Genomic DNA, 14,946 nt, shown 5'->3' on the forward strand with positions numbered 1-14,946 from the left:
GGGGTCAAACATGGAAGGTCACTGATGTAAACCACCTTTCTCATGCAGCAAAGTGTCCTGTCATGGTTCTGGTTGAGGTTCCGGGCCTTTTTGTCTAATGTTTTTTTTTCTTTTTTTTTCATCTTGAACACATCAGCATGGAAACTGTTTCTGTGGCAACCACTTCTGGATGGTTTGTCAATGACAGGATGCAGTAAATTTCCATGAACACAACCTCTTCGCCTCCTCTCACCACAGTACTGCGGATGCTCCCATCATCAGGTAAATAACAACTGCTGTTATCCTGGACCAAACCGGTAGCTTGGCTGCTGGATCTCCTTGAACTCGTTTGGAGGAGGTGGAAGATAAGGAGGAGGAGGAGGACGAGGAAAGGGGGGGAGAGAAGTTACGACACCGCCTTGCATCGATGACGCCTGCCATCGTGAGACACTTGGACAGCCTTCAGCCGATAACCCATATACCGAGCAACAAATGGTGCGTCTGAGCCGGAGATGTGAGCCTGCAGCCTGGAAGATGCTCCCACCGTCGGAGTGACACTGAGGCTCGATCGCAGACCCTGCAGCCGGAGGTGTCATCTGTTGATCGGATTGGAGTAATTATCATGAGCCGCCGCGGTTCGACTTCCAGGTAGGTACCGATGGAGAGCAGCTGCGTAATTTGGAGCATCGTCTGAGCCATTGACGCGCTCGTGAAGGGCGGGGGGGCTGGTTCTGATGCAGGTACGGAGCTATTGGTATGGTGATTGAGGCTTTGTGCAGGCATCTCTCCTGCCTCGGTTTCTCTGCAGCCTAATTGCAGATTCGTTCCTGTCAATGGCGGAGTGATGCGTTATTCAGCCATCAGAGCGTCGCTTCTGCTGCTTGAATGCACCATTCCTGAGGAGGAAAGGGGAAAAAAAAAACATCAGCTCAGCAAATGCTGTCTTTACAGACCTGGAAATGTTTGACTGCAGGCGGACGGGCATCACCTAAAGCCACTTGTTGGTCTGAGAAGTCACAGATATGATCTGAGGGGCACCAATTTCGTCACAGATCTATCTAAATGAACATAACCATGTTGTAGAAGCAAGAATTATTATGATACGAAATATTCATGTACAATATTTTGAAGCACTTTATGCATTTGATTTATTTTTTTAAAGATACATTTTGATAGATCTTCAGAAAAATATTTATCTATCTATCTATCTATCTATCTATCTATCTATCTATCTATCTATCTATCTATCTATCTATCTATCTATCTATCTATCTATCTATCTATCTATCTATCTATCTATCTATCTATCTATCTATCTATCTATCTATCTATCTATCTATCTATCTATCTAAAAAAAAAAAAAATCAGGATCATTCATTGACATCCTCTATTGCTGAAAACATGAAACATGAAACATGAAACATGAAACATGAAAAATGAAAAAATTAATGGTGGCGCGCCTAAACTATTTCTGTTTTCTTTAACTTCAGAGGTTTTCATAAAAGTTGGACGTTGTAGAACACGAGGAAAAAGTTAAAAGCTAATCTTCAGAGAGAAATAACGTTGAAAATTGTGATTTTTGTTTTTTCCTTTTCTAGTGACCACCACACATTAATGAAGCTCGAGTTCCAAATTTGTGCAAATGATGTGATATCCAGACGGCAAAAACATAATGGAAAATTAAAATCCAGTAAACTTTTAGTTATTTTAAAATTAATTTAAAGCAAAACAATTATTGAAATGCATTTTTTAAATGTAGAATATTGAAATGTAGAATGTAGACATTTTCATTTGAAGTTTGGTACCAGAAACCCCATGTCAATTTAAAATGCAGTTTATATTGCTTTTATTTAAAAAATTCTTTTGAAAATGTTAAAATTAAATTGTAATTTTTTCAAATTGAAATGTCAATTGAGAATTGCACATCACTTTGGATTTATGTGTGCCTAAAATGTGCAATCAACTGTGTTTTCTTTTTCCTATAACCAAAAACAAATATTTTTTTGACGAATTGAATCTTTTGCAGTATTTTAAAATAGATTCTGAGTTAGCATCGCATTAAATGATAAAGGCTCTAGATAAGAGTCCCTCTCATTAACGTGCCAGGATTTCACTTTGGCAGTTTTAGGCGAGGTGAGCTAAAAGTGGGTGAGATTGAACCGATGGGAGACAGATGCTGCTAATTTTAGTCAATTTCGTGTGACTCACATTCTAATCCTCCTTTTTGAAGCGACTGCAGCTGTTTGCAGGTTTAGGTACAAGCTGGTGCCTTTACATCCACCCTTACGCTTCTCTACACCTGTTTCATCCGGTGTGGAATAGGGAGATGGGGGTGTTATGAACCTTATCACAGCTGAGTGGCAGACTGCCAGTCCATCTCAGTGTCACTCTCACTCCTATGGACAGTTTACAATGACCTAGTAACCTAACGTGTTGTTTTTTTTCATCTGTCATCTGAGCTGTCTGTGGCGCTTAAATCTACTGGCTTCAAAACTCCTCCCTTGGGAATGTCTTTAACCGAGCCCATTATGGGTGAAGTCTTAGATTAATTTCCTCCTACTCCAGAAGACCTTGTGATTCAGGTTGGAGAAGCCGTTAAAACGTTGCCCATGTTTGGAAGCCTTTTGTTTCTTAGCTGCTTCAAGAACAAAATCTGTTTAAGAATATCGGCTAACATGAACCAATTAGATCCTGGGCTTTAGCTGCTGCAGCCACAGATTAACTTGATCCACCTGGGCACCTTGATCATGTGTGTTTGCTGGGTTCATTAGGTAGTGCAATCACATTTAATCTGCAGCTTTGTGGTGAACAGACCTGGCTGCAGCCACTGACCCAGGACTGGTCACATACCATATGTCTGACTAGTCAGATGGAAACTGTCGCCCTCCCTCCACCCGAGCCCTTCTAACCGTTTTTCACCGGCTTACTGTGGCTTTAGCAGCATCTGTGCCGTAAATATAGGGCATAGCTGTCAGCTCGTCTGCTTGGTGCTTTAAACCAGCAAACTCAAGCTGCGTTGTTCAGTTGGGTTTGTGTACTGCATGGTGACAACACCTTCGCATGTCCACAATGAGACTGAGGACCAGGAGTAGTGAGAGGATGGAGAGACAGGGGGAGGAAGAGGTAGGAACATCTTTCTTTCCAGACCACAGCTGGGATTATCTTTTGTTTCAAATTTAGTTTTGCAAAAAAATGTTCCACAAATTTTGCATGAGAAAAATGGTTGAAATTTAAACCATTATTGTTTTGGGGAATACATTTCAGGGTGTGTGTGAAACACAACATGTGCACAAACAAAGCAAACCAGAAATGAAACATTTCTTCCCTAAAATCTTGTGTTTTGCAGGTGAAGTTTGAGGAGACTGAAATGATTCCCAAATCCGGAAAATCTCCAGCAGACTCACGGAAAAGTGTTGGCATCCATGAGTTTGCAGCGCTTGCCAGATCCTCCTTGAATGGTGACACAAACTTTCATGGATTTGGGGGTTCTGTGCTCTGAAATTTAACCCCACTTTCTTACCTCTCCGTGTCCAGGAATTTCTCAAGCAGTTCGGGACCATGTGACGAAGCCCACCTCACTGGCTCAGGGCCGGGTTGCCCATCTCATTGAGTGGAAGGGCTGGCCCAAACCGGCAGGTCCTCCGGCGGGCGCCCATTCGCAGCTGAGCTCCTACAGCCACCTGACTGAAGGAGAGAAAGAGGCTCGATTTGCTGCAGGTATTTCCTCCTTCTGTCTCTGCTTCTTACTGTTTTTTACATTTATATTACATGGAAAAAGTCAATTTTTTTATTTCTTTTTTGGTTTGATTCATGTCTGTTGATGCTGGCATGTGCCTACCTTTAGTCCAATTTAAATACATCATCTCCTGAGCAGCTCCCACCTTCTGTCACGCCACCTAATCCCCTCAAACTACGCAATGTTAGCGCTGCGCTCCTCCCACCTTGTTGTCTCTACAGTTACGGCTTGTCTTGGCAGCAGATGGTGGCCTATTAGACAAACTCTCACATCACGTTACTGACAGAACACTAGCTCCTGTTGTTTTGTTGTGACTCATCCTCTCTGGCGAAATCTTTGTGGTTTGATTAGGAAGTGGAGGGGAAGAAAAGTAGGACCAATCTAATCCGCTTGATGTAAACAAATCACCAAAAGGTCTAAAAATATCTCACAGTGGGCAAAAATACAGAATATCTCCTGTATTTATAACATTCTTTTTGGCTCCTGATAAATTGTTGGTGTTGCTGTCTATTTAAAATGCCTCAAAAAGTTTTTCATTTTTACTCATTTATTATTTCTTTTAAGACAAGATATTTGTGTTCAACACTTGGGTTAAAGAAGTCAGTCTTTAGTACTTACTTTAAACAAAAATAAAAAACTCAAAATCTGGTTTCAAAGCTTTTAATTTGTCACTGTGGTTTAATTCAATAAACACAACTGTTTTGGGAGTAGTTGTCATAAAAATCATATTTTTCTTTACATGTGAGAGTTAAGTTGTGCTTAAATAGAGGTGTGGTTGTTTTGATTGATGGGTAATGCTCAACTTTTCACCTATAGAACAGTTTAATCTGCATGTTACAAATGAAAGAATTTTCTTTATTTATTTATCACATTTTTGCTCCTTTTAAAAAACAATTTAAAATCACATTTAATTGTTTAATAATTAAGAGTTCTTAGTTCTAAAAATTAAGAATTATTCAAGAATTCTTTATTTATTATTGAATCCCATCATGTTTTATCTGAAAATACACACAACAATTCAGAACATAAAACAGACATTAGTTTAGCTACAAACAGTTTACTTATGATGATTATTTGTCTGCCTCTAAAAAATCAAAACAATCGTTTAGCAGATCTTTTCATCACAAGTTGTCAACATCGACTGTATACAAACCTGGAGCGAGCGAGTGTGACTTCACTCATTGAAAACGACTTATTTCTGGATCCTCTGAAATGAATTCAATTCTTTCACTATTTTTTTCACAATACGATCATCGCCATGTTGGAACCATGAATAATCAGTAAGCAGTGGTTAGTCCGAGTGGGTCTGAGTCATTGTTTCTGTGGCAACCTCTCTCCCTAATCAGGAGTGCACTTGTTGGAAGTCCACACCTCTACCCTTTGGAAACAAGCTCAGGAGAATCTGTCAATCAAACGTTTGACATTAGGCATCCGATTGTCAAGTTTATACTTTGAGAATTTTGTGAAAAAAATTAGGATTACCAAGAACATGCGGTAGAGCAAGAATTGTTATTTTGACAATTATGTTGTCTGGGTAAAAGCTGTTTATTTCTCAATAGAAGTCTATGGGATTCAAGATTCTTGGAGTCAGGTGGCACTTCCTGTTTGGAACGTGTGTGTGTGGGGGGGGGTTGCTCAGTCCAGTTCTAATATACAGTCACTGCTTCTACCACGAATAATGAAACCACTGTGCTCCTACCAGGCGTGGCTGAGCAGTTCGTCATCGCCGAGGCAAAGCTGCGTGCCTGGGCTTCTCTGGATGATGAAGACGAGGACGACTCAAATGATGAAGACTGTCACACTAACAGACAGACCTGCAGTGTGCCGAGCCAGAGCTTAGGTACACATCTTCACATTTGTTAAATCCCTTCATCCAGCTCATCATTCATGGAGCACCTCTTCTTCTCGTCATTTCCTCCATTAGTCCATCCATCCATCTCAAGGTTTTCTGACTGTCTGCTCCTCCTCCAGACCCTGCAGAGTCCAGTCCTATCAGCGGGCCCACACATCAGCCTAAGATTCAAAATGATGAGCCACCAACCTTCGACTGTCCTCTGGGCTCCAGCACCAACAGTCCCACCTGCGAAAGACCTCCAACTCTCAATGACCTGCATTCATCTGGCACCACCTCACCCACTTTACAGGGCAAACACACAAGCTCCTTTCTGGAGGAGGAAGAAGAAAGGCTGGAGGCTTTTGAGGAGCAGCTAGCTCCTTTGCAAGTACAACAGAACGAGATCTGCATCCATAATAAGCCAGAGTGGAGGCCCCGAGCCAGGAGCAGCAGGTTTGACTCCTGCTACTCCACCTCTCACTCTGAGTCTCCTGGAGAGGATGAGGAAGAAGATGAAGAAGAGGAGGGCAGTGTGTTTCATGAGTTTCGCGTTTGGCACTGCAGCCCAAGAGGATTCTTCTCTGACAGGGCGTCTTCAGGCGTGGCGTCGTTTGAGGAGGAAGAAGAGATAGATCAGGAAAAGAAGGATGACAAATAAAATATGAAGTGATGTGTTCATCTGTGCGTCTGCATTGATTCGGATATGACTTCATGTGTTCAGTGTGAACTTCTTTTCTTTTCCTTCCCTTCATTATGTCGCCTCTTCTCGCAGCTTTCCCCTCCTCATCCATCAACCTTCTATTGTTCATTGCAGCTGTAAACAGTATACATGTTGGAAAGTTCAACCAGAATGTAAAGCTGTTGTTCAAACTGAGTTTTGTACATTCTTGTGATCAGTCATGTGCTGCTATTGCATTCATTTTTTATGAATATTTTGTAGTGTAGTTTTATTTTCTTTCTTTTCTTTGCAGGTCATGGTGTGTCGTGTTGGTTTTATATGGAAAGCCTGAGTGTCTGCCTCTATAAATATGATTTTTTTTAAAAACAATCGATTGTCGTCGTTTGTTTTTTTCCCCTCCACAAACAGTAACTTGACAAACAAGTAAATAAATCATAAATTCATGTCAACTTTTAATATACATTTTTCTTTAAATTTAATCATTCGCTCATGTACAAAAACAAATTTTCTCTGAAAAATAAAAGTTGCAGTTAATTTAAAATGCTTAATTTTCCTATGTACAAAAGCATGTTTGTGGTTCACATCCATATATTTTCATATGTACAGAGCATATACAGACCAGTGCCATGTAAAGGGAGATCTTACAGACTTATTGCTTAACTAGATACGCTGCAAAATAGCTTATACACTTCTTACATTTAGTTTCATATACGTTAACTTAAAAATGCAAGCAATATTCAACATTCAAACTGCAACTTAACAGTAAAGACACTGCAGAGATGGTTATATAGACAGAAGAAAAAGAAATGCAGATTAAAATAGGGCTCAAAAATAGTAGCATGAAGCTAAAATACAATCAGTGGAAAGTCAGACAGGCTGGATTTAAAGTTCTAATAATAGGTTAAATATCTACAGGCTGCATACAGAACAGTACATGTTTGTGTGTTTTTTTTGTGTGTCTGTGCAACAGCCAGCAATTTCCAATACCTCCCAGCTCAAGGATTGCTTTGTTTTCATGCTAAAAGGTGGCGATGAGCAAAGAATAGCAGTGAATTGCGTCATCGACAGTAAGTGTTTTGTAGGTAGGTGTAGCCCTGTGCTAAGCTTTTGGGACCCTTGGAAGCTGCCTTCATCGCTGTAAATAAATTCAAGCTGATAGCATACTTTGGGGACTAACAAGTGTGCTGCAAGATAGAAAAATACAATTAAAATCTAATATCCTTGTGTTGTGAGAGGCAGCTGCTGAAGACACAGTCTGCACTTTACTGCATTAGGAATGCAAAACTATTGCATATCCATCACAAACTTCCATCTTAGCATCCTTTTTAATGCTAGTAGACAGATAGATCACAGATAGATCAAATGTCAAAATATATGTGCTAATTTGAATAGTTTCTTTTGTTCTTCTGTGCTTTTAGAATTTTTGTTGTTGTTGCTATCTGTAGTTTCACCCAACAGTCTGTCCCTCTTCTGTCTCTGAACTGATTGGCCTAAGACAAACACGACTATATTTTGGTAAATTGGGTTGAACTGAACTGACTTTGATTGTGCAAAGTGAAAGTTTTTCTTAATCCATACAAATGTAAATAGAAAAGTTGCTTTTTTTGTCAATGTAACCAAACTTCATTTTTGAGACCAAAATGCAGCTTCTGCCACAAGCAGCTGCTGTTATTTGTTAGCTTGCTAAAAATAGATGCAAGTGTTGGAAATGAAGTTGACCTTACATTCCAGGAAATTTACCTACAAAAATAATCATTTTAATATATTGTAGAGGATGAACATCATTTAAAATAACAATCTGACCTGAGAAGGGATTCTCTTTCAGCGGGCTACTCTCATGGACAGTAACAAAAAAAAACATTGTAACTCAGCCATAAAATGTATGATTTTGACACATAAATACATGTTATTGCGGCCTTGAGGTTCAAGCAAAGCTAAAGAACAAAGTTATTATCTTCAACTTCTCCCTCCAGTTTTTTTTTCGTCCAACTTCATTTGGTCTTTAAACTGCACATCCCACAAATGAAGTTGGACTATCCAGATCTTCTAAACAAACAGATGCTGAAAACATTGCAACTAAATTGTATTATTTTGGTCGTTTCAGTGGATTTGTTAAAGACTTAAATAGAACCAGCTTTGCTCACTCGAGCCCTCACGTTACAACAATAGTCAAAGGAAAAAGTATCTAGGCTGGATTTTACAAAAATAGTAAAACATCAACATTTATGAAGTGTCGGCATGGATGTGATCATTCTGATTGGTCGTTGGGGCGGACAACGCTGCTCTCTCCCACAGGTTCTGACTGCTCCTCGTTCATAGACGGACTCCCCAGCTCTTGCTTCAGCCCGTCTGGATTCGGTGTTTGGGTCGACAGGTCATAATCACAGGCCAGCTCTGACTCCTCAGTGTGGGAGGGGCTGCAGTCAAAGGTAAGCTCCGATTGGTCCTCAGCAAAGGAGGGGCTTTCTTGAAGCACCATGTCTGATAGCTGGTTTGTCATGTCATCTTGGCTCGTTTCAAACTGCAAAATGTTCTGGTCTGAGAAGTTGATGGGGATGTCTTTGTATGAAATGCCCGACTGCTCTGCCGCCTCTGAGCGTTTGGGCTCCCGTGGCAATGACAACCCTCTGTGACGCATGCACAGCTTATGGAGCTCAGTCACCTCGGATACACTGGTAGTGTTTCCGCTGTCACGGAAACTGGCCAGAGGCGGGCGGACTTTCACTCCGGTCACAGTCACTGAACCTTCGATGGCTTTACGCAGCTGTAGATGCAACACAGTCATGTTAAACGTAGTTGTTTAAAACATTACATTTAAAAAAGTACATCACACGTCAACAACTTAAGACAGCCCACCTCTTTGAGAGAAACCACTCCAACTAGTCGTCCCATACTGGTAACGTAAGCGTGATCCAGACCCAGTAGGGAGAAGATGGTGTGAGTCTGAGGATGAGGAGGAGAACATGGACGTTAAAGGGAGTCATTTGCATTATGGATCTGGGTTATATATACTATCATACTGAGACTGGACTGCATCATCCTTAAAGATGGGTTTAAACACTGAGCCAAATACATCTAATTTCACCTCCCCAAATTTTTAAAAACTTTTTTCCACCAAACTGATTCTTAAACAGGAGGAATATTTTCATCTTCATCTGCTCTCACAGCTCCTGTTGGACAAAAGTCTAAACATAGGCATAAATATCATGAACGAGAACTGGAAAGATGTAAAAAAAGGGCAAAAAATTTAAAAAGATCCCTCATTTAGTTTTTGTATAATCTTGAATTAGTTTATATATTTACATTTTTATTAGAAAAGAATGTAAAAAGAAAAACTGTTAAGTTTAAAATTTCTTTAATACTTAATTGTGTTTCACTCCTTTTCACATTGAACTATAAAAAAGTGTATGATCTTAAGGATTATTGGATAAATACAAAGAATTATGTAATAGGATTTAGAAAAACTACGTCACGTTCTTTACATTTGTTGTTTGTTATTCACAAAATATTTACTTATTTCATATTTTCAGCATTTATCAGACATACTAATGATGAATTAAAGATGGAAAGTATTTTTGGTAAGTCATAAATCAATTCTTCCACTTCTAGCCCCCAGTTGGATCATTTACAGGGGCGTTTATGGGTCTATGGGTAAATTAGGATTTACCCATTGACTTTATCACAGTCATGAACCTAAATGGCCGCAGGTTTAGTTCATTCTTTTTTTTAAATTGCATGTCCTTATGTGTATCCGTCAAAATCTGCAAAGTTCATCTGACATGATAGTTAACAAATTTGGCTTCATATCACAGGGCGTTCATGGTATTTTGCTGAGATCATACCTTGTGCAGGGATGTTTGCTCCACCAGTTGAAAGGGGGCGGGGTCAATCTTGCAGTTTTTAAAGTCCACCAGCTCATCAAGCTGCTGTTCCTCCCACTCTGCTATCTGAGGAGCAGCGGATGACGGAGTGGTATATATCATCTTGGCTTAATAAAAGCTTTGTTCAATCGTTTCTGCTTCAGAAGTCTCACCTCTGCAGGGGTCATGCAGTCTTCCACTTCAGGAGAGTCCTGACAAGAAAACATTGAGTGAGTAAATTGCTTCTATAAATGCCAGAGTGATTCAAAATTAAGAAAACATCATTTTAAATCCATTACCTATAAAGTCCAGTCAGACCAAGCAAATATTTATAAGATGTTTGGAGTCTGAAAAAAAGGTAGCCTATCCTGGTGTTGAAAAAACAAACTTACCTCTCACACGCCCTCTTTCTGCAGTACTGCTCTAACGCCTTGGTTTGTGCAACAAATATTTTGGTCCAGCACTCACTATCATTATGTCACAAGGCAACGGTTACTAAGCAACAGTCTCTAGGCGGTACTTGGTCTTACCGCCATCGAGATCCTCACTCGTTTGGGCTTTCTCTTATCAGGTGGAGCTGGCCCAGCAGGGCTCTTCCAGTAAGGGAAGAAAGGACATTGAGACACATATTAACACACATTCAGAGAAACAGAACAGCTTTACTGCCTTTAATGTTGCATCCCGGCAATATTGGACCCCAGATTATTTATTTCTTTTTTTTACTGAAAGAAGTCTGATGTTCCTTAAAGGGTTAACCGTAATTATGATCAGCGCACAATACGTAAAAGATGCCCTGTGTTAGGAGTAAAGTCTAAATAAAATAGAAAAAGAATGCAACTAAAATCCAACATTTTAGAACTTTTTCTTGCCATTATAATGAATTTATGAATTCTGTGAATCTAAAACAAAACCAAACAGCTGATTTGAAGCTACATTCCAAGACCAGGGTACAAAATCTGATTTATAGCAGACACTTGTGGTGAATTACACTGGCAAAAACATTGTGTTAGATAAGCAGACTTACGTAGTAAAGCAAAACTACAATAGCAGCAAAAATATGTACTTTTGCACCATAAAACTGTCTTTTAATGTTCATTGTGGACTGCAAAAACACAACAAATAAAATTCAAAAAATGTAAAAATTGGAAACATTTTCTTTAAATAAGCAAAACATCAAGCAATGGGGTACGAAAAATAGTCCAACCAAGAATTCGTATTTTAAGAAAAAATGATTGTCACTAAGACACAGTTTTTTAAATTAAAAGGATTTTGCTTTTGAAAAAGCTTTCTTGATAAGATTATTTTCCTTGCAAGATAGAAAATCTGGACATTTTTTGAAACAAGGGTCTTTTATACTTTCTTAAAATTCAGTTTTTGCAGTGTGTAAAACTACAACAAAAAACAGAAATTTCTTGACAAATAAATTTGTAATTAATTTCGGAAAGGAGTCAAGACTTTGGCAAAAATCTTCAATGCACGGAAAGCCCCCAAACTGAACATATCACTGGTAGAAGTAAAAAGTGAGCTGTGACAGAAGCATTAAACTTGATAGAAGAGGTGTTCTGCCGATATGACATGTTAAGTCCATGCAATCATAAAGTCCTTTCTTCTCACCTCCAGTAGCTCCTTGTCTTGATCTGCACAATAAAGGGTTGTGGAGCCTAAAGGAGAAAATAACCTTTTTAAATTCATTGTTAATGTGAATTCTTTTTTAAATTGATCTGTTGTGGTGTCATGTCATACTGTTGGGCGTCTCTGTGTCACTGATGGCAGACACTGTTTTTAGAGCAGATTTCAGAGGAAGCTGAGCGTTGGTGACCACTGGACTGAAGGAGGAAGTCTCCTCTGTAGAGATCTACACGGAAAAAACATTGACGGAAAAAAACCAGACAGAAATACAAGAAAACAAACAAACAAACAGACAAGCACATGCAGGAAGCACACAGGAAGGACAGCACAGGTAAGGGCACAGACGCAGACAAACAGGAGACAAGGGTTAAGGTAAAAATGCCAAAAGATCAAGTTTATACAGTCTGTAGGCACTTACCACTGCAGCAGTCTAAAACCTCCATCTGTGCCTTTACCTTCCACTACATGCTTCACAAAAGTGCTGCCTCTGATCTGATCTAAGGCACCCATGCTAAGCAAAACCACCCCTGCCCGACCCTGGCGCCCCCGGACGCCTCACACCTGTTGGCTGCTCACCAGGAAGCGCACCCCTTGGCGAGCGGCAGTGGCTGAGGCGTTGAAATGGGTGTGTGCACAGGGGGAGCTGGGAGTGCTGTCAGATGTCAGGCTAGACAGGAGGTCGTTGGCGCCGTTGTCCCGGGCCAGCTGCCTCAGGTACTCCAGCCTCTGCTGGCGGCCCAGCTGAAGAGAGAGCAGAGACTGGAGTTGAAGCCGCTCTATGGAGCCCAGCAGGATCATGGAGTCTGAGGGAGAAGGAAGGAAGTTAAGAGACGAGAAACAAGAAAGGAGAAATAAAACGAAAAAGGTTAATGAATTGGAAAAACAGATTGAAGGAATAAATCAGACTTACATGTCTTACTAGAGAAGAGTTGATGTGATTGTCTGAAACCACCAAGACAATATTGTTTTGTATCACAAGACTGATACGATGCAGCAGGACCCTTGCTGTTACTTTGTCTTAGTTTAAGCGAAATTGACATTTAATAAAAAACCTTATAAGTTATCAAAATATTTGGTGCTAGAAAACTTCATAATTTATGCATTTTTTAAATATTTGTTTCCCTGAAATGATTCAAATCGGTAGTTTTAGGATTACATAAAAACAATGAAAGCTGATGCAAAATTAATTTTTATGATAATTTTATAATGAATTCTACAAATCAGATATATAGAAAATAAAATATGTGCACCCCTAATCCTCATTATCGGTTGTGGAACAATTTAAAATAATTACAAATTGCTGTGGTGAAATTGATCTTTTTCTTTGCTTAATTGTTAAGATTTGATAACCTTTTGACTTAAAATAGGAACCAATAAATATAAATATTGTGACTTAATACCCTGACTTTGAAAATGGTTTCCTAAAATGTTATTTTTTATTTTAGCTGTATGTCATCAACCCAACAAATATGAATATTCTCCTTTAGGTAAAGACGCATTCATACCATCAGATAGTAGGTTTTTCAGGTCCTTCAAAGCAGCCCCAGATTTCTAAAGCACCAATGCCATGCTTTTAGGCAGAACAATTACTTTAAGACTATACTTTTAAAGTTTATTGAAGTTGGCAAGCACATTACAGTTAGTTTGGTCAGACCATGAGTTTTCTTTTTTCTTTTTTTTCTATTTTTTTTATTATTATTTTTTTTTCACAGCTGTTGTGGATTTGATACTACTTCCAGTCTTCTATTTTGACCTCAGAACTTCCTGTTTCACCACTTTCAGCAGCATGTTTAGCTTTTGTTTAGTTTTGTCTTTACCTATTTGCTTTAATTTCTGGATTTACTTTTGTCAACCACTGGCCCTTTTGACCCCCTTTATGCCTACCGGATCTGCCTCTCCCTTTTGGATATTGTCTTCTGAATTTCTAGACTTAGCTCAGACCTTGAATAAGGATTTGACTTGTATCTTCTTCACCCTCCCCTCGCTTAACTATCTCCACTTTGCAACGATAGATTCTTCAGGTTTTTCACCTGATGTCCTCCACACATTTTCAGCCTCCTTAAGTGCATCCACACTTCCACAAAGGTCCTCAATACATCCACATTTAACTTTATTTGGACTTGTGGTTTTAAATTTGGCTCCCACTTTTTATTTGGTAAGCTTACACCCTGATATTTGGTTTAAAGGGTAAGATAAAATTTGTAAAATCACGGCAAAAGTGTCCTCTCATACCTTCTGATTGCAATACATTCAGATGAAAAACATTTTGCCCTGTCTTCAAACAAAAACCTGTAACAAAGAAAATATACTTTTTTTTCAATTATGGTGGGGGGGACTGTTGCAATACTGAGAAATATTCTTTAACTTGTGTGAAAAAAGCCACGTAGACTGTTTAGGCTGTCCTTGGGTTTGTTTACATACAGAAAATATTGCTTGTAGTTAACCCTGTTAGGTTAGGATGATTTCTAAAGCCTTTCAGATTATTTTTTTACCCTCATCATTTTTGCTGGATGATGAAATTGGACAATAACCTGCGTAAAGTGTCCTAAAGTCATTAGGTTAACAAAATGTCAGATTTCTAGAGCCTCTGAATACATTTTTTGAAACAAAGTTTCCGATTTCAGCTTCAGATTAGTTTTAACCTCAGTCACATATGTCAAAACCCTAATTTCATTCAATTCAGTTTTATATTGTTTAGTTTTTGTTTAGTTTTGTCTTTACCTATTTGCTTTAATTTCTGGATTTACTTTTGTCAACCACTGGCCCTTTAGTATGGAGTTAATTCAGTCTCAATAATCAGAAATGCACAGACTGAATTAACTCCATACTTTTGACCCCCTTTATGCCTACCGGATCTGCCTCTCCCTTTTGGATACTGTCTTCTGAATCAAGGCTGCAAAGAGGTCCTTCACTGCAAAGCTGACGGACCAGTTTTCTGCCAACGACTCCTCTGCAGTTTGGAAAGGCCTGCAGACCATCACCAACTACCGGAGACCATCCCCCCGCCCCTCAGACAGTTACCACCTGGCTGAGGAGCTTAACGACTTCTACTCAAGGTTCGAAAGAACATCACCTTCCCCCTCAGCCACCATCTCCATCACACAGGATCTACCCGCAATCCCAACCTCCCCCACACCTGCCCCCTCATCCGCACTGACGATCTGTGAACGAGATGTGCGTCAACAGTTCCAGAAGCAGAAGATCAGGAAGGCTCCAGGACCCGATGGAG

General features: G+C 39.5%; 2 protein-coding genes and 1 long non-coding RNA gene across 8 annotated transcripts in view; 1 reads left to right on the top strand and 2 right to left on the bottom strand.

The window, feature by feature from the left end:
* Positions 1 to 110: 110 nt before the first annotated feature.
* Positions 111 to 1,208, bottom strand: LOC110016898. The gene is made up of 2 exons (XR_002292202.1): positions 968 to 1,208; positions 111 to 875 (listed from the first exon to the last, which is right to left on the bottom strand). It is a non-coding gene; the product is annotated as an uncharacterized LOC110016898 (long non-coding RNA).
* LOC101159223 (protein FAM131A) lies at positions 147 to 6,597 on the top strand. 2 transcript variants are annotated; one of them, XM_004079259.3, is made up of 5 exons: positions 147 to 627; positions 3,326 to 3,437; positions 3,514 to 3,696; positions 5,418 to 5,555; positions 5,687 to 6,597. In XM_004079259.3, the coding sequence occupies exons 2-5, from the start codon at positions 3,347 to 3,349 to the stop codon at positions 6,205 to 6,207; spliced, it is 933 nt and encodes a 310-aa protein (XP_004079307.1). In that variant the 5' UTR covers positions 147 to 627; positions 3,326 to 3,346; the 3' UTR covers positions 6,208 to 6,597. The 2 variants fall into 2 exon arrangements, with proteins under 2 accessions (XP_004079307.1, XP_004079308.1); XM_004079260.4 differs by lacking the exon at positions 147 to 627 and adding an exon at positions 1,974 to 3,102.
* Positions 6,598 to 7,165: 568 nt separating this feature from the next.
* LOC101160845 (chloride channel protein 2) overlaps positions 7,166 to 14,946 on the bottom strand; it is a 55,142-nt gene continuing 47,361 nt past the window's right edge. For 4 of the 5 annotated variants that reach the window (XM_011486858.3, XM_011486859.3, XM_020711091.2 and 1 more), the window contains 8 exons: positions 12,279 to 12,520; positions 11,832 to 11,943; positions 11,703 to 11,749; positions 10,619 to 10,681; positions 10,262 to 10,300; positions 10,071 to 10,175; positions 9,085 to 9,171; positions 7,166 to 8,992 (listed from right to left, as the gene is read on the bottom strand). In XM_011486858.3, the coding sequence (XP_011485160.1) occupies positions 8,477 to 8,992; positions 9,085 to 9,171; positions 10,071 to 10,175; positions 10,262 to 10,300; positions 10,619 to 10,681; positions 11,703 to 11,749; positions 11,832 to 11,943; positions 12,279 to 12,520 (1,211 nt within the window). In that variant the 3' untranslated portion in view covers positions 7,166 to 8,476. The remainder of the gene's footprint in view (positions 8,993 to 9,084; positions 9,172 to 10,070; positions 10,176 to 10,261; positions 10,301 to 10,618; positions 10,682 to 11,702; positions 11,750 to 11,831; positions 11,944 to 12,278; positions 12,521 to 14,946) is intronic. The other variant, XM_020711092.2, reaches the window with a different exon arrangement.

This window comes from Oryzias latipes, chromosome 17 (assembly GCF_002234675.1).
Source record: "Oryzias latipes chromosome 17, ASM223467v1".
Classification (NCBI taxonomy): domain Eukaryota; kingdom Metazoa; phylum Chordata; class Actinopteri; order Beloniformes; family Adrianichthyidae; genus Oryzias; species Oryzias latipes.